The 18,222-nt window shown below is 39.2% G+C and overlaps 1 protein-coding gene across 11 annotated transcripts in view; it reads left to right on the top strand.

Moving 5' to 3' along the window:
• The window catches only part of MOCOS (molybdenum cofactor sulfurase), a 261,142-nt gene that overhangs the window by 220,496 nt on the left and 22,424 nt on the right, over positions 1-18,222 (top strand). For all 11 annotated transcript variants that reach the window (XM_064430118.1, XM_064430164.1, XM_064430139.1 and 8 more), the window contains 4 exons: positions 1,929-2,045; positions 4,691-5,134; positions 11,968-12,130; positions 17,952-18,033. In XM_064430118.1, the coding sequence (XP_064286188.1) occupies positions 1,929-2,045; positions 4,691-5,134; positions 11,968-12,130; positions 17,952-18,033 (806 nt within the window). The remainder of the gene's footprint in view (positions 1-1,928; positions 2,046-4,690; positions 5,135-11,967; positions 12,131-17,951; positions 18,034-18,222) is intronic.

The raw sequence follows: 18,222 nt of genomic DNA, 5'->3' as shown, positions 1-18,222 counted from the left end.
GTCACGAGGGCTGATGTTCTCTGAGTAGGGCCATGGTAACATGGAAGCAAAGGCGGTTTTAATTGTACTTCTGGGAGAAGCCTATGAGGCAAGGGAAGACTCCTCTCTTTCCCTGATGGATTTGAGAGTTAAGTATTTGAGGGGTGGTGAATCTGTGGAGAAAAGGGAGGGGGAGGAGGAATGTATTTAGAAGGTTTTCATTCTTAGCTTTGTATGTGTTCCTTTCTAGATTTGTATGAATAAAGTGTTGTGGTTTTCCCTCCATCCCCGAATGGGAGCCTGCTTTGTTCTGTTCTCAGGTCACATCTCACAGCAACCATATTGAAAATATACCCTTCATGGAGGCCCTAGCATTGTGCTAGGGTCAAACCATGACACAGAGATATCAGAAGATTGGCATGTCAAGACATAAGGTAGACTGAATTATACCAGAAACTGTTTGGTATGTGTAGTGGGTCATTGTTCCACAGAGGGAATTTATGTTAAAAATAATAAAAGCCAGTAGAGATTTAGCCAGCTACAAAAGCTGGGTTAAACATTTATACTGATACCTCAGATGAAGCATGGGCTCACAGTTAGGGAAGTGTTTAGTATGAGTTGGTTGGCACTCCCTTTCCTGCCCCTTTAGGCTGAGCTATTGCTGTGCATCCAGCTGAGCCCGAGCTTCCTGCATGGAGGATTCTGTCTCTGGTACAGCGGAGTCCCCTGAGTCTGCAGCATGGTCATTGGCAGGGCTCTCAACTCTCCTTCTGTAGAAAAGAAGAAAAAGCACAGAGGGGTTTATGCAAGTTGTGCAAGGTTGTTTGGGGTTGTTTTGTGGTAGAGGTGGGGGTCAGATTTCATCCATTTATTTGTTTGTCCTTTCTTGTAGTCCTGACCAGGAATGCTCATCATTTTTCATCAAAGAAATAGCTGGTGGTAGCTCAGCTAATCTTATCAGCTGCTGCTGTTGCTTTTTGAGATCAATATAAAGCATTTCCAGGTCACTGCAGTGAGGTTCCATGGTTTCTTAGCTGTGCTAAGAGGATCCCTGTAGTGTTTCTTAGGTGTGCTCTGAAACCCTGACAATCCATATTCCTTGCAGTGCTGTCCTCCCAGTGCCTGCATATATGTGTCTCCTTCTGAGGCACATATGGGCATGTTCTTCTGTTGTTTGCACATCATTTTCATTCCTTTTCATAATTTATACATGCTAGTTTGTCATCAAGTATTGTATTTCTGCCCATTCATTATTCAGTGGATGATAAAGAAATGGTGAAATACCAAACAGCACGAGGAAGAAATGCACCAGGGACTTGGTAGATTGGGGGGTTGTCTGTGCAAGACTCAAGGAGACATTCCAGTTCACTCCCTGTCCTGGCAAGTGTTACTGCTTACTTAGGGGGTTGATCCTTCCAGCACTTGTGTTCCAAAATCCCATAGATGACATCATTTTCTCTAACGAGGACTTGCAGTTTTAGATCCTTGGAGCATAAGGTCTTCTTCAGCTACCTGAAAAGGTGCCTCAGTCTTCAGTCTCTTCAGAGGCTGTTGTAGGTGGTGGCTCTGTCAAGACACCAAGTAACACCTGGCTGCAGGTCTGTAATTAGCAGCACTGATGTGAATAAACCTGTTCACAGCTTTAAAATTCAGCAGTTGTACTGGCATTCATAGGCTCAGGACCTTGTTGTGTGTGTTTTTTGTGGAGTAGTTGCTCCATGCTAAGGTAAACATCTCTGCTTCTACCACTGCTTTCTTCTAGCTGAAGTAATAAAATTTAAAAATGCAAAATCTGTACGGGAATGGTAAAAACTGCAGTAAATTGTTAGTTGTTTAGAGACATAATTTACCTCCATGGATTTCTACCTTTAAACACTGTATCTTGTTGACCACAACTTTAAAATGTCTATTTTTCATTCTTCTCCGGTGTCTTCTGCTGGATTGGGAAGGTGGACAGCATGGCGAGTCTCCACAACATACATGTTCGCACAGGCTGCTTCTGCAACACGGGAGCCTGCCAGATGCATCTGGACATAAGCAATGAGGACATCCAAAGGAACCTGCAGGTTAGTCTCTGAATGTGGCTGGAAGTTAAAAGATAAAGTGAATCACATCCCATGGTTTGAAGTCTCTGTGACTTTACAAATGAAGTTAAATTTGACTTGTTTTCTTTAAGCTTTCAATTCCTTTGCCTTGTTAAAGAACTAAATTGATTGAAACTCAGCTCATTGAAATGAGGTATTAAAAAAAAAATCATTTGATGGATGCAGAGAAGTATGTGTTGCTTGTTATTATTTCATTGGAGAATAGGAAATTGGGCCTTCTTGTTTGGTTTTGGAATTGCATGGTATCAATACTTCCAGCAGAAGAGAATTTCCTGGACAATTCCTCTCATGTTTTTCTTTAAGTATCCTAATTAATTATTGTACATACTCATGTTCAAGTCTTATAGACCTGTTGCTGTTGGGTATTACAATTTAAAATACATACGCAAATTGGACAGGAAACAATAAAGGCAAATACACTGTGAATCTCAGAGAATGAAGCAAATTTAGATTAAATCTACTTAGATTACTGGTGTGTTAGATTTTTAGAATATGAATGTAAAGACTGTTTTCAAGATTACTAATATTTTCCATAAACTGTCATTAAAAGATGTATAGCAGGATGTATTACAGTGAAGTGGAGGAGGCTTCCTGTCTGCATATTTGTCAGAGTTTGAAATTACAGTAAATTAATTCAGAACAATCAAAAACTTTATTAATGACGTTCTTCAAAAGGTAAAAAAATCTAATTGCTGTAATGATATTATAGCTCCCTTATAATTTCACAGGGATGTATAGATAATTTTGCAAACACATTTACATGCAGAACTGATAGCACAACTTCTTAAAGGCTGCTACAGTTCTTTAATATCTTCCTTGGGAATTTGGTGCTTTGACTTGCCATGGAAGCGGTCTCCTCTGAGAAAACAAAAAAGAGTCTACCTTTTTTCTGAGGTGAAAAATGCCAAATAACCTGCTGCAATGCTCCTGGATCTCCTTATACAAGGAGGATTTTGCTAAGGAGTGAGTGACTTCTTTTAGGTCTGTGTCACTTAAATGGGGATAGGCCAAAGTTAAATTTATGGAGAGACACTTAATTGCCACAGGTTGTATAATGAGGTGGCACAGTTACACAGTCATTATTTGGGGACATTCCATTCCCATCAGTGCTTTGAGAAGGATCAGGATGAGTTATTGACAACATTACTGTGTAAAGGAAGACATCTTTTATCATGTTATTTGCACATATACTTCAGTTTCGTCTTTTCCCAGGGTGCTGGCTGTATTCTTCCTTCCCTGATGAAGCTGTACATGATAAAATGCCTGTGAGGGAGGACTTTCTGTCTTCAAGTGTCCCTGGAGAAGTGTGGTTAGTTTTCCTAGAATGTTATGTAGGAACTAGTTTACTTATTTGCACAGTAGGAATCTCTCCCCTCAATCAATCAAGCAATACTTGGCAGAAGGGTTACAGAAGGGTATATTAACAGATGCAACCTAATTTTGAAAATGTTGCTTCTGCTCTGTTGTCAAGGATAAAAACTACTTCACACTGCATTAAAATATTTACTACTGTGTTGCATACTTTGTCATAGGTTTTTATTTCTCTTTGCATAAATGGCATCTGTGTTCACTGTCCTGTGACATTTCTTGCTTTAAAAAAAGCCCTCATGTAAATAAACTATTCACATGTCCATTTTTAATGTAACAAAAAATGTGTAAATAAATTAAATTCTGAGGAAAAAAAAACAGCTGCTGCACTTAGGGAATATGATAAATCTTAAGTCCATTGATGAGCTGCTATTAAGTGGATAAACAAAGGGGGACTCTAGCTTGCTTCACTGTTGGTGAGTGGCAGCACTCACTGACTCACTTAAAGAATGAGAAACTTTTGCTCTTAAGGGAGAGTTTTCTACAGGGTCTTGTATGAGAGACCTATCAGAGGGGTATCTATATGGAGACCATTATAGGGCATTCAAAAAATTTTTCAACAAAATTTTTTCAAGTAAAAACTTGTGCTCTTCAAAGGAGGAAGTGTTAGAGGAAAGACTAGTTCCCTTTATCCTGAAAGCAATGTGTTGACTGGATCAGCAAGACAGATTTGTTGGATATACCTATGTCATTTAGGATGTCTGAGCTCTAGATTGAAGTCTCTGCTTTGCTGCTATCCCAAATGAGTTAGTTCTCTGCTGTTTGGACTATTAAACACAAGCCATGATAAAGCCACTGGTGGTATAAAATGGCACTTTTCTGACAGTGAATATCAAGAAAACTGCCCCAAAAAAATCAACCGTCTCATGGTTTGTTCACTTATCTGAACATAACATCACAGTTTGAATCCAAATGAACTATGGAATATCTCTGGAGATTGTCTGAGCTGACCATCGTGGGACATATAACCTTTAAGTGATATGTTTTTGGGAAGTATCTCTTCCCCTAGAATAGAATAGGACAAGCAGCTCAAAATTATCTTCCTAGTTTTAGTAAATCATAAGATGATTGAGGGGTTTTTCCTTCATTTTCTGTTTGCATTGATGAGTTAACCTTCTACTTTTTACAACAGTTTTTCAGGTTAGGATGAAGAGACTCATTAATAACTAGGTAAAATTAGATAGAAATAAATCAAAGTGTCATGACAGCTCTCTGATTTTCTTCCTATTTCAAACTAGGCTGGCCATGTCTGTGGAGATAACATAGACCTAGTTGATGGACGTCCCACTGGTTCTGTGAGAATATCCTTTGGCTATATGTCTTCTTTTGAAGATGCACAGACTTTTTTGAATTTCATCATAGCCACCAGACTCTCCAACTCGGTTGCTGAGATTCCTCTCCAGTCTGTTACAAAGCTGACGACAGAGTCTGTTCCAGACGACCACCTTTCCTTTAACAAGGCAGATAAATTGTCTCCAATACTGCAAATCTCTGACAGAGAACTCGGGAATATTCCATCTGAGGCAGAGACAACTGGCAGCTGGCAGCCCCCAGAGCCTGAGGCAGAAAGCATGAGGGCAGCTGTTTCTGAGACTGCAGTGCCAATGTGTAGAAAAGGTGGCAAGCCCATCACTGTTGCCAAAATTTACCTCTACCCAATCAAATCCTGCTCTGCATTTGAGGTATGTGCTTTGAACCATTTAGAAGTATTTGTGCAGCTCAGCCCTGTGTTTTTCATCAGACTTGTGTGTATGAGATACTAGGAAGCAGGGTGTGGGTACCCATGTTTCATATTTTCCAGTTTCTGGGATCAAGTCCCACATGTTAGGCTACCTTGAAGGATTTTGAATTAGGTTGAAGTTACAGGGGAGGAGGGTAAATGAGTCTTCTGCTCTCCCCTCCCCCACAACAGGCAAATCTGCACGTAATATGCTGTCTTGAAGAAAATAGTTGGATTTGCAAAACTTGACTAAAATATAATCAAGTAATTAGTATGCTTTTACAGAATGACATGTGATGGACTTGTAGGCATTGATGGGTAGGCAGCAATTGAGAAATAACTTGATTAACATGTTATAATTGAGAGGCGGCTGATTTACATTACAAAGAAATGTTATCATTAAAAATACATTTGCAACAGAAATATGACATTTAAGTGTTGCTGTGCTATTTGAAAGTTCACTCTTTGAAGATTTTAATTGCTTTTTTACCAAGTTAATAATATCATCACCTTAGCTGTGACTTTTTTTTTAAATAATGCACGATGAAATAGGTGTATAGCCCACACATGACCTAGAATGTCACTCTGCTTAGTACCATACTGGGAAGTGATTTAATGAATGTCAATAATGGTATAACTTTCCCTATGCAAACTTACTGGTGTAGGTCAGTGTCTCACATCTGAGAGAAAATTGGGGTCAAATCCAGTGACAAATCTCCTGAATTTCAAATAGGGCTTCTCAGCAGATTTTGATCATGTTTTGTTGTTTTTTTTCTTTCTCAGTGCAGAGAGGTTGGGCAATTAAACACTATTAAATGATCAACCAAACATCTGTATTTTTAAATTTGGTTTGGCTTATGATGTCTTTAATCCAGAGACACAATCCTGAGCATCAAATGAGACCTGAACAAACAATTTCCACCCCTTATTAACCTCCCACTAGATCAAACTGTTTAGAAAATCAAATTAATTGCCCATTTCATGTGAAAATTTTTTAACCTTTGTTGAAGCATTGCAGTTTTAATAGCTGTATTAGAGAAGCCCAGTGTGGAAGCTGCTGAAATACATTGGCAGTACTCATGCACCTTTGGGGTTAAGTTCTGGTTTTGACATGCAGGCTGGTGTTGTGAGATACGCGCCACAACATTCAGCACAAGGAAGGCTTTAAAGTGATTGTGCCCAGGAGCAGGTAAGACATACCTCAGCATGAAAGAAAGCTTATGTTTCCCTACAAGCTGAGCGGGATTTCTCCTCTTCAAGCTCTGTGAGGGGAAACAGCTTTAGATGATAAATTCCCACAAACCTGGTACTCCCCGGCAGACAGGACTGCAATTCTGTATGGAGCGTGGAAATCCCCATGCCTCATGCACAGTGCTTGTGCCAGGCATGTGTTAATGGACCCAGAGTGAAAACAGGACTCATCTTACCTCAGCTTCCACCACTACAGCTCAACACTGTTCTGTAAGCACTGAGAGATGGATAAGCACCTGCTTATTCCTTTTAACATAAAATAGGCATCTGCAATAGGAGAAATAAATTTTCCTGGATATTTCTGTTTCTTTTCATTGACTGCAAGAGGAATCCAAGGCAACTTAGATTATGCAGCTAACAGTAGCTGATCTGAATAATTTAAAAACAGATATAAAAACCGCAACTATATTATGAGGTTTAATTTTGCATGTCTAGAGTATTTTCTGAAATCTGTTTTGATTTTTTAATGACAAAGCCTCAGCCACATTAGAGCCCTTTAATCTAAGCACTGTCAGAGCCTGTATTCCCAAAGAGTAACAGAAAATTAAACAAATACTGCATTTACTATATGGTATTGGAAGGGACTGGAATTTGACTATGAAGATAATTTAGCTCTTCTCCTCTAGTTAAAAGTAATTTTTGTGTATTTCTATGTGGTTTTCATGTGGTTTATAGAAGATATATAAGCGCATACAAAAGAACAGTAAAAGTTGACCTAACAACTGGGAAATTGTTGTTATCCTCTGGCTTTCTCTGCATTGGGAAAGCAGGCCAGGAGTTGAAGTCAAAAGAGTATTTTGATTGTGATGGTGTTTTTATATTGAAGTAAATCCCTGCAAAAAATATGTTTGCTTTTGTGACCTTCTTCCTGTCCACTAGACGTTCTTCATGTTTTTTTCTTCCTGAAAGTCTGACTGGCACTTCTAGACCTGTCATACATTTATAACCAGCCTGTGAAAGATCTGCCAGTCTCACTGCCTGCCTATAGAAGAAATAAAAATACCATCTTACAGACCACCATTTGTAAAATGAACTTTAAATCTCAATTATCCCATTCTAAATCACCAAGTGGCTTAGCCTCTTCCCAATGAGTAAGAGTAGAATAGAAAGCCATGGCTGCCAGGACCCAGACCCTGCAGAGTGCACTAACCTCCAATATGTACCTATATATATATATATATATATATATATATATATATATATATGTTTTTATATGTCATTACTGCAGCTTCAGCCTGCATCCCCTTGAAACAGGAAAACAATGTATGTCATGTGCACTGGAGTGTAAAGCAAGACATGCTAAAGAAGAAACCTTACCACAATTAAATGGAATAAAATCCTGAAAATGATTTTTCTTCTAAAATATTGATTATACCAGAATCTCTAGGCTTTATCTTGAAAAGACTGAATCATATGCAAAACTATTCTTTTGCCATTTGTTTAGTGGATTTTTTTAGTAGACTTCACACTTAACATTGTATTATCTCCTTACTTCAGGAAACGCATAAACTTCTGAAGTAGTTCTAAAGTAATCACGTAGCTTTAGTCTTTGACTGGAATCCAAGAATTGAAAATCAGTGTCTTGTTTTTAATCTAAAATAGCTTTAGATGCTTTGTAGTTGCTGGCAATTTAGAACAGTATTTTTCCCAATTAAAATTTTTTTCTCCATGTTTATCAGTTATAGGGTAACTCAGATAGCTGATGTGAAAAGGTAGAAGTGGTTCAAATGCTGAGTGGTAGTAAATTCATTCACCTTCTAATACTTTGATATTTGAGATCAAAAGCTCGTAGATTTGTAGGTTCAAGCGGAGGCCTCCTGCTGGTATGGGAGGTCAGACCTTTAGCATGTGCTGTAACTAGGGTTTATTGTAAATACATGACCACTTGAGTTTTCCTGAAATAATGTGTGCAGTGGAAAATTCCAGATAGCTGTGAGCAGAACTCAGCCCATCTGCCACTGAAATATGCCCACGGAGTTGCTGGCTGCAGGATAGATGATTAGTGGCAGGAGGACAAACTTGAGGAGGATGTGAGTGCAAACTCACAGCTGTTTGATCTCCTCTTTAGAGTCACATAATCTCCTGCTCTCCTAAACTCTGATTTCTCTGTTCTATTCTAAGTGGTTTAGTATGAGAGGTTCTTGACCTCCAGAGAAAATTAGAGTGCAGAGTGCTTTGGCAGCTGGGAGGACGAAACTTGGCATGAAGATTGTCACTTTGCTGCAGGTCAGGTGGTTTCTGTAGAATTACATGGAGTGTTCCTGGCCACTGTTGTCCCATGGATTTTGTACACATGGTGCAGGAAGCAGAGGGCAGAATTTTCTAGCTCAACTTCTCAAATGTAGTTTTCTTCCCTACAATTATTTTATTAAATGGAGAAAAGCAGAGGAGTAACCTCTATCCCAGACCACTTTATTTTTTCCAGCATAAAATGTGTTTTAAACATGCATTGTTAAACAGGAACATCTCTCATGTTGATGACTTTTGCATAATTATATAATGCAATGTGCCCACTGAAAGAGGTTAGGAATTTAAACTAATAACTAATTAATAACTTTATTATTCTTGCAGTAGATTTCAGAGTATAAAAAATTGCATCTCAACAGAGAAGACAAACTAGCTTTTAATTTAAAATACAATGCAAATTCCTAGAGATCAGTGGATAAATTATATGTAAGACCACTTATATTATTAAACTTAGATAATTTAAAGCCTTTTTAGTGATTCCTTTAATGTGTTAAAAAACTGTGTTAGCCTTCATGATGACATTACTGTGAACCATGGGAGAAATGCAGCCCAAAATATTTTATAGAAAATTCTGACAAAACAACCCCATGTGTTTTTGCAGTGGATATTTTCATTTTGCGATAGGAAAAGATGGACTAAAGCTGATGGGACAATACCAAGTACTGGCTGTACTATGCAATGATCCTCATCACAGGTAGAGGAGACCATACATTGGTCCTGGGGTGCATCATCACCTGCCATGCTTGGAATGAAGGTTTATGCTGGTATCTATCAGTAAAACCATGCTCTCCCTGCTTTCCTTCTGTCCTCCCACTTTTAATTTGTCCCAGTAGCCAGAGATGGCCAGACAACTTCAGGGAATCACATTACAGGCTATACAATGCGCTACTGTTCACTGCCATGGTTGCTAACCTGCTCTGTTTTACTTTATTTAACAATCCCTTCAGCCCCTTTGAAATAAGGGCAGGATATGCTCTGCACAGGCCTAAGTGCTGAGAGAAGAAATGAATGTGCTCTTCCTTGCTCATCTCCACTGTCAGTATTGGCAGCAAGCCAGCTCTGGCTGTTCAGAGCTGTCTGTGACTCTCCATCCAAGGGAGACCACAGTTATTTTGTTGTTGCAACTTCCTTTACCAGGGTCCTAGCAGCATGTGCAATATAGTGAGCTGAAAAGTGGAGAGGGAGTTGGGCACCTGACAGTGCACAGAGAACATCCATGACAGGACAGGGACTCACTGCAGGGCACAGTGTGTGACTCTCACCACAATGGCAAATACCCAGAGGAAGGGGGAAAAATGGGTTGAGGACCTGTAGTCGTGGACTGCATCACATTTGTGGTGTGAGTGAAGCATGGAGTAAGTTTCCATTATTTTGTACTTGTCAGAGGTATCTTGAGTGGAAGGTGTTGATTATTTCCAAATATCTGCTAGCTAGTTAGCTGGGCTTACACTTTAATGCCTGTCAGCATGCAAGAACTACCTGAAGCTCTAATTAAAGAGAAGTTTTATTTTGCTCATAAAGCCTCTTGCCTTCAGTGAACGGTAAGCAAACACTTAAGCTATTTCCTGAAAAAGATTGCTGTCCTGAAGTGGAACCAAAACAACTGAATGTTGCAATAGGGAACTGAGAAACTTTGTGGTCTTCTATTTTTTCTGTTTTTTTAGTTTATTATGCTCTCTATATCTATCAAATCCTGTAGAGATCTGTTGGGTTCATAGGAGGATGTATTACCCATTAATGGTCTTCTTTTTTGGAAGGGAGATTTGTTAGCAGGAAATTCTTGCAGCTCTCAGATGATCACCAGCTGTTCAAATGCATTTTGGAGTCTAATTATACAGGATAACCAAAAATGCTGTCTCTCCAAAGAATAATATCCACTAAGAACAAAAGTGTGTTCTTCAGCTGATATTGCAGTCTTTGGGCTATGATTCCTTTCCTAAAAAAGACAGGGCAAAGGTTAACATAGCTGAGGTGCTGACAGTTGAGGTACATGGATAATGTGATTTCAGATGACACTGTCAGACCTAAAATTTCTATTTATCACAGAATTTTCATCCACAGTTACATTAAAAATTGCCAACTAATATTATAAATCAAGTGGGTTGATAGAACATGTTTCTTCTCCTACTTTTTATTTTTCTGTTTTCTGTATTCAGTATAGTTGGTAGCACTGTGGTGAAATTATTTTTATTTCAGCTTTGATGCTTTGAATTTTCAGTTCTACCTTTAGCTTTCTATAGTCAGGCAGTGTCAAACTGCTGCTGCAGGCTTTTATAAAAACAGGAAAAGTTTCTAACAACGAGATATTTTAGGTTCTGTCTGGTTTTGGGTTGATCACATGATAAACAAAAATGTGATTTTTAATTAATCTAGCTAGTGCTTCCAGACTATTGCTATTCTTCATAGTGTCCGGCTGTGCTTGACATATCTTTTACTCAATAGGTTTTTGCTGAAGTCTTTTGTGGGCTATTTCATGTGAGATGTGCTCAGCTTTTCTATAAGACTTCAATGAAGTTCAGCTGTAAACTTTTCTCCCTATTCAACTGTGACTAGAAAGCATACGTGAGCTGAAGAATATGTTAGTGGCCAGCTTTATATTACAAGAATGCTATTAATATTTTAACATTCTGGAGAAGAAAGCAGATATTAATGTCACCCAAAGGCGTTACTGAAATTGCTCTCTTTTTGGATTTCAAGATTACCATCTGTGTAGCATCAGAAACAGATGTTCTTTTCACCAGAAAAATGTATGTGAAAGCAAGGACAATATTCTTGTATGGGCTATTCAATGTAAAGACTGTTGTAGACATAATGGAAGAACAGATAGCAAAGACAATGTGTTTTGTTCTAAGGGAATTTAAGGAAACTGTTATTCTCCCAGCAAAACCAGAAGCTTCAGTGGCAGAGATTTTCTCAAATGGATTAATTGATAAAGTGATCCCATTTTATAAAAAAAAAGTTTTTTCAGAATTTTGAATTTCACAGTTTTCCTGCTTTCTGTTTGTTTGGTTTTGCCTTCATTCATAAAATTCCCATAAAATTTCTGTGCTTTGTAAGTTAAATGAAAATTTCTGGAGGAATAGGTCCTAAAAATGAATGAGTATAAAACTGAAGACAGTTTTCAGTGTTTCAGAGATTGTTTATTCTTATACCTCTGTTAAACTGCATTATAATATGTAACAACTTTGAGTAATTTGATTTTTTTTGTCAGCTTTGTGCAGTGATATCTTTATCTTTGATGAATGGATTCTTTTCCCTCTCTTTTCTTTTTTAAACCCCCTCCTGATGCTTTCCCAGGTTACAGAATGGCCAGTAGGAAACCAGGGTTTGCTGTATGACCGCAACTGGATGGTTGTAAACCAGAATGGAGTCTGCATGACTCAGAAGCAGGAACCAAGGTTGTGTCTTGTGAATCCCTCAATTGATCTGAAGCAAAAAATGATGGTCATTCAGGCAGAAGGTTAGTAAACAATATCCTTTCCTTCCCTTCTTTATTGGTGTCAGATTTCTAGGCAGGGACACCTGCATGCTCCCACAAAACTACTGAATGCTGTGCATGCTTTCTTGTCACTTTAGGGACAAGTTCTGTGCCAGCTGTGGGCAATGAAGCCCAGCCTGTTATATGCAGCCCTGGGGAGCTTCCTAACTTATTGTTGGGTAGGCAGAGAGCAGACAGTGACTCCTTATGTACATTCACAAAGTGAATGCTCCAGGATGGAGAAAGGAAATTTACTGACTAATGTCTCTCCATAGCATGAAGTCCCATAGCCTGAAGGGATTGTCAATGATGCAAAAGGAATAGAAGCCTTAACATTAAACACCTTCCCATTTTGTATCTCTCTTTCTCCTCCCATCTGTGGGATTAGAGGGGTAAAGTGTTCAGTGGAAAATAGTATGAATTAAAATAAGGACCAGACATTATTTAACTCAATTAAAGACTTGCACTAGCAGGCAAATATTTCATGATGTTTAAGTTTCCTGGGAATTATCAAAATCCTTTTTATTTGCTGCTGAGGGGGGAAAAAATATGTAAAGTGTTACAGAAAGCTCTTTACTACTCAGGGGTGAAAATTATTTGTTTTCATAACAGTGTCATTGCCACTGATCACTAGAATGGGTTTGAATTCCACAGAAGTCATTACTAGTGCTGAGTTTGCATGTGTCTGAATGGTGTTCATCATTTCCCTGGGTCCAACATGTTCTGATGTCTTAACCACTAATAATATACATGCCCACATTTTCAGCAGCTAGAGCAAAACAAGGGAACCTGTCTTGAGATTTTTCACCCTTTATTAGAAATCCATCTGAGTAGATCTGTAACCACAGTCTCCTTTCTGTGTGAACATTAGGGTTGTTGTCATCTCCAACTGTCTGAGAATTTGCCATAGATTTAAGTCTGACTTGTTGATTCTTTTTGTCTGAAATGGGTTTCTCAAGTGTACAGTTTGATATTTCCACTAATCATGTGCTATTTTCTGTGTTTCCAATCCCAAACACAAACTAGTCTCTTCTTAGGGATTCCAGACTTGCTCACTGGCACACACACTGATGCTTTCCCCTCTTTCCTCCATACTATTTCCTTGAAAATCTATCATTAATTCATTTCAATTCTACATGGAGCACCTTGCACCTCAAATTTCTGTAGTAGTGCTGCACAGACAGCTTTCTCCCGCAACTTTTAAATTATCAAGTGCTTCAGAACTGATTATTTCTAGAGATTTATTTCCTTACCATCACTCTTCCTTTCTGACCATTCTGAGTCTGTTCTTCATTTTTTTTCCTTGCTAGCACTTGTTCAGATAAGTGCCTACCCATTAGTATGTTCACCTGTCAATAACACCTGTCAGTAACACCTGTCATACTTCAGGGAGTCAGGAGGAAGTTTTCCCAGATGAAAATGACAGTCAAGGCATCCATTTCACACTGAGATTTACAATCTCTTGCCACAGTTAGTGCCAGAGTGAAATTTGGCTTTAAATTCTGCATTTTACTGTGTGTCTTTTTTGGAGTTTTCACTGTCATTTGCCTTCCTTCCAATGAAAGTGAGAACCATTTCCACACAGAAGTGGTTGTCCAAGTTCATTGATCATTTTTCTACCCAAAAGTAATTGATCAGTGTGCTGTAATGGGAATGGCATTGCCATTTATTTACAAGCCCACTTTGGTACAGCCAGTGTGTAAGAGTGGAGTAATTTTATTCTTTGTATAATGACTCTAGCTACCAAAATCCTAGCCCATTAGGTGATCTGGGACCTCTTTTCTAATAGTCCTGCTGTTTTTTAGTCCCATGATGTTCTTGCAACCTGTGGCATTTTTTAAAATTCTTGACAGTGAGATAATGGGAGTCTTTTCCTTGGGGAGTGTATTCCAGAGCTTACTGCTCCTAAGATGGCACAATGATGGGAACACATATGAACCAGCAGGGTAAGGCTGAGCAGATAAATCTGTAGGAAGTTGTTCCAATATTTATTATGTTTTCTTTCTTCTTACCTACAGTCTAAATCCATTATTTGTTTGTTGGTGTTAAATTTTTAATCTTTTTCTTTTATCCCTTCACAAACATAGGTCAGTGTTATATCTTCCAGTTAAATCATTTAATGGCAGAGAAATTTCATTTAATAACTTGACTCTTTCCTTGCAAATCCCACATTAATCCCTGCTTCTTCTATCACCATACCTCCAGCCTGTCTGTAGCTGGTTGCAAGTGTAGGAGCTGAAGCTGAATGCTGGATGTGAGCAGTGATCCATGTGGTGGGGAGCAGTGGAACTCGCTTGAGCCTGGCTGGTTGTTCTGAAGCTCAGAACCTTCTCTCCCGTGTCGGTGGCTGATGTCCCGATGTTATTTCAGATCCGTAGCTCTTGGCCTGGTGAGCGACAGCCACCCCCAGGTCTCGTGCTCGGTTCCTCCATCCACACACGGAATGCCACCCACCCAATCCACCATTGCTCAGCCACAGCCTCATGCACCTTTCCAAGCTGAGCTTTGTGTCCTCCATCTCTCTTCCCCCTGCCCTCACAGTCCCTGCGCCGAGTTTCTCTGTTCTTTCCATTTCTGCCGTGCCCTTGCTTCCGTGGCTGTGCAAGCCCAGCGGCTCCAGCCGAGCGGTGGCAGCGCAGCCCGGCTGCCTCGCCTCTGCCGGGAGCTGTACCCGCGGTGCTTCCCGGCCGCTTCCGCGGCTATCTGCGCTTTTCCCGCTGCCAGCGCCGCCTGTGGCGCGCACCTCCGCCCGGGGCGCGCTTTGCTGGCTGGAGGCTCCTCTCTCCAAAAGAGAGAGCCCTCTGGTAGGTGCCTGAAGCCGGGCGAGCCGAATCCCACGTAGCCTGAGTACACAGCGGTTTTTAAGAGCGTTTTGCTGCTGCACTGTTAGATTATGGTGAATACTTTATCTGTGCCACTTTTGAAACATAACGAGTCTGTTCTCTCTTCCCCTCCAGGCACATGTGTTCCTCTCCCTCTAGAAGTTTTCATTAGCAGAAAATTTGTTTATGGCTATTTTATTTCAATGTGGCTTAATAGTCTCTGTCTTCTCTGTCCAAGAAAAATTTGTCAGCATGATTTAGTGTGACTGTAACTACTTTAACACCTTTTGCTGAATTCTCTATGTGCTGAGACACCCTTTCAGGGTTGTTCTTTAACCCCTGTATGTTGAGTGTCTCTGTAGCCCCAGATGTGGACGGGCAGACCTTGCTGTCTGACCGACCCAGCTGTGTTATCCTGCCACCATCCACTGTGGGTAGCAAGGATGGCAGAGTGGGGCTCTGCCCAAAGACACAAGCCCAAAGCTGCCTGAAGACTTAGGATTTTTGCCTGGCATGCCTGCAAAATTTGTTGGCTTGCATGGCAGCTGAGGAGCTGCAGGTATTTCCTGGATCTCTGAGGAAGGAGTCAAGAGCAGAGGGAGAGGAAGGGCTTATTCATACTCTCTCACTGGCTGTACTTCTTCAGTAGAGGGAGTGAGATTTTAATTTTAGAAAGTGCATTTCTCAATTTTGTCAGAATTATTTTCTTAGGCTTTCTTATTTTTCTTAGGTTGTCAACAGGCATTCCCTATTTTGTTTGCTGTTCAGAGTATAGCAAAGCCACACAGAACCCACTTAGAGAAAATCAGTGTACAACTCTAAATCAGCCCTCATGGAGAGAAAGAATTTCATGTATCTTGAATGAAGTTATCAGAAGTTTGGCTCCCAGTAACTGAAAGGTGGGCAGGATCAAGTGCCTTCATTTCCAGAAGCCCTATTACTGGAGTGAGAATCAAGGGAAATTTCCTTGTCCTCCTCCATCAAATATGTGGGAGCACAGATTACATTGCACTTATTCCTGACCTACACAAATATGTAGCCAAACAGAATTCAGCTGAGAATACATTTCTGGAAAAGACTAATTTTTCTCTTTCCATTTTAGCTACACAATCAGCATTACACTGGCAAGTTGGGCATTAGTTTGTCACTGCACAGTGGGAGAAATTCTGAGTGTCGAGGAGGCACCTTAAAATATTGGAGTAGAAAGATGCTAGCAAAACTCAGCAGCTAATTGCACTTTATGGAGTTTATTGTGCCTTCAAATAGTCGTGTTACTGCCAATAAAAATAATGGGAATTAAGTGCATACACTGATGAAAGAATATACATGAATGGTTTATATTTCAGTCTATTGAAATAACAGATCTCTAATTTTCCTCATTGACTGAAAATAGGAGCTATAACGATAAGAATTTTTTATATTAATACTGTGAGCACATCTGTGAATTTTATTATCAAGCAAATTACCATGGAGAACGACAGCTTTTGCACTTTAGTAACTGGCAACATTCTACTTTATTTTTTTTTTGCCTTAAAGACAGAATAAAATTGTAATTAACAATGTTTAACTGACCTAAACATCACTGTAAAATGTGTACTGTTCAATAAAAATGTGGTACACTTGCTGGTGTATAAAAGCCTTTTTAAAGCCCTGAAATTCTATTTTAAGAAATTTTGTGAGTATGCTTTTCTTAGAAAGTATTTGAAAGATGTAACAGTTAAGAGTGCATGCAGGGTGAAATATTTCAAACTCATCTTTTCCAGAGGGAGTGATTCTAATGTTTAATTGTTTCAAAGCCCAAGTTCTAGTTGATAAGATAATAACATTGGCTTTTTTTTTCCAGGTTGTTACAGGGTAGTTCAAAGAATTTTTACATGTATTATTTTCTTAAGTGAACCCAACTTTTCCCCCTCTGTCTTGACTTATGACATATACTAACATAATTAACCAAAGAAGAAGTAGATCACTTTCTATTTTGTAAGACATGCACGAAACAGAGTTGATAGTGGTGTTACAATGAATCTGAACTACATTTTATTACACTTCAGAAGAAAATAAGCCAACTTGATTTCACCATATCACAGAGCTGGTAGAGCATGATTCTTATTTGTTTTACAATATTGTATAATATCAAAATATGTAGTTATAATTCTGGGAAATGGGGGGTGTCAAGGTTTTGGTTAATATATGTTGCAGTGTAATGGAAAATCTAGATTCATTGCAGTCACACAGTAAAACAATTTGTTCTTCATTTAAGATTATTGTTTTCAATTAACAGAAAGAAAAGTAGTACAGCTTTTCGTTTCTAGCAACCTACAGTACTCTTTCTGTCTCTTTGGCTCATTCTGTTCAAGATGAGAAAAACGTGGGAGAAGTTAAGATAGACCATTACCAGGGAATCCTCAGGTGGTTTAAACTTGGAGATGAATAGATGGGAATAACTGTCTCATTTGCAGTTTTCCATACATTTTGTCTTGTCATTAAATTATTGTAATTTTGTCTCACAGTATATTTCTTTTTTTGAACAGACTGTGCCTCTTTTATACTTCCCCCCTTCTCCATATCTCATCTTTCAGATCGCTCAACCCCTCTACTCCAACATTACAGTGTTTAACATCATCTCCTGACTTGTCAGAAGAACCATCCTTTCAACAGAAATCGTGACTGAGGCCATAATTCTGTGCCAGTTTCGTTGCCTGAGACAAACAGAGAAGGAAATTACTCAAAGCTTTGAAATTGTGTATTTTTAAAATATGCTTTGAGTACCAAGGTCATCTGCAGCCTTTGTGCTTTGTTTTATCATTTGGAGCCACCTGCCGGCAGAGGATATAATTCTAGCAAAAAGAAAAAAGATTTTTTTATTTGCTGTTTGTGAGGCTGCTGTGACTGTGAAAAGGAGCAAAAATGGGAACTTTTTTCATTATCCTATCATTCTTCATAATTTTTTTTATTTAAATATGACTTTCTGTCTTCCCACCTAGGCATGGACCCAATATCTGTGCCATTAGAAGACAATACTGGAAAAGAGGCTGTGATCTGTGAGAGTAAAGTCTGTTCACACAGGTAGGTGAGAGCAGAGAGGTACTGAAGCTGAAAATCACTGTAGTGGCACTCAGGATGTGAACAGATGTATACACAGACAGAAGTTCTTGAAAAAATGGTGGAGAGCAATGAATGATAAGTGGACCAGGAGAGTGGTCCTATTTAAATAAGTAAGTTGGCATGCCCAGCATGTCTGATAGAAAACAGTAA

This window comes from Passer domesticus, chromosome 1 (genome assembly GCF_036417665.1).
Source record: "Passer domesticus isolate bPasDom1 chromosome 1, bPasDom1.hap1, whole genome shotgun sequence".
NCBI lineage: Eukaryota > Metazoa > Chordata > Aves > Passeriformes > Passeridae > Passer > Passer domesticus.
Note: the sequence above shows the minus strand (reverse complement) of the source record. Positions and strands in the feature narration are given on the sequence as shown.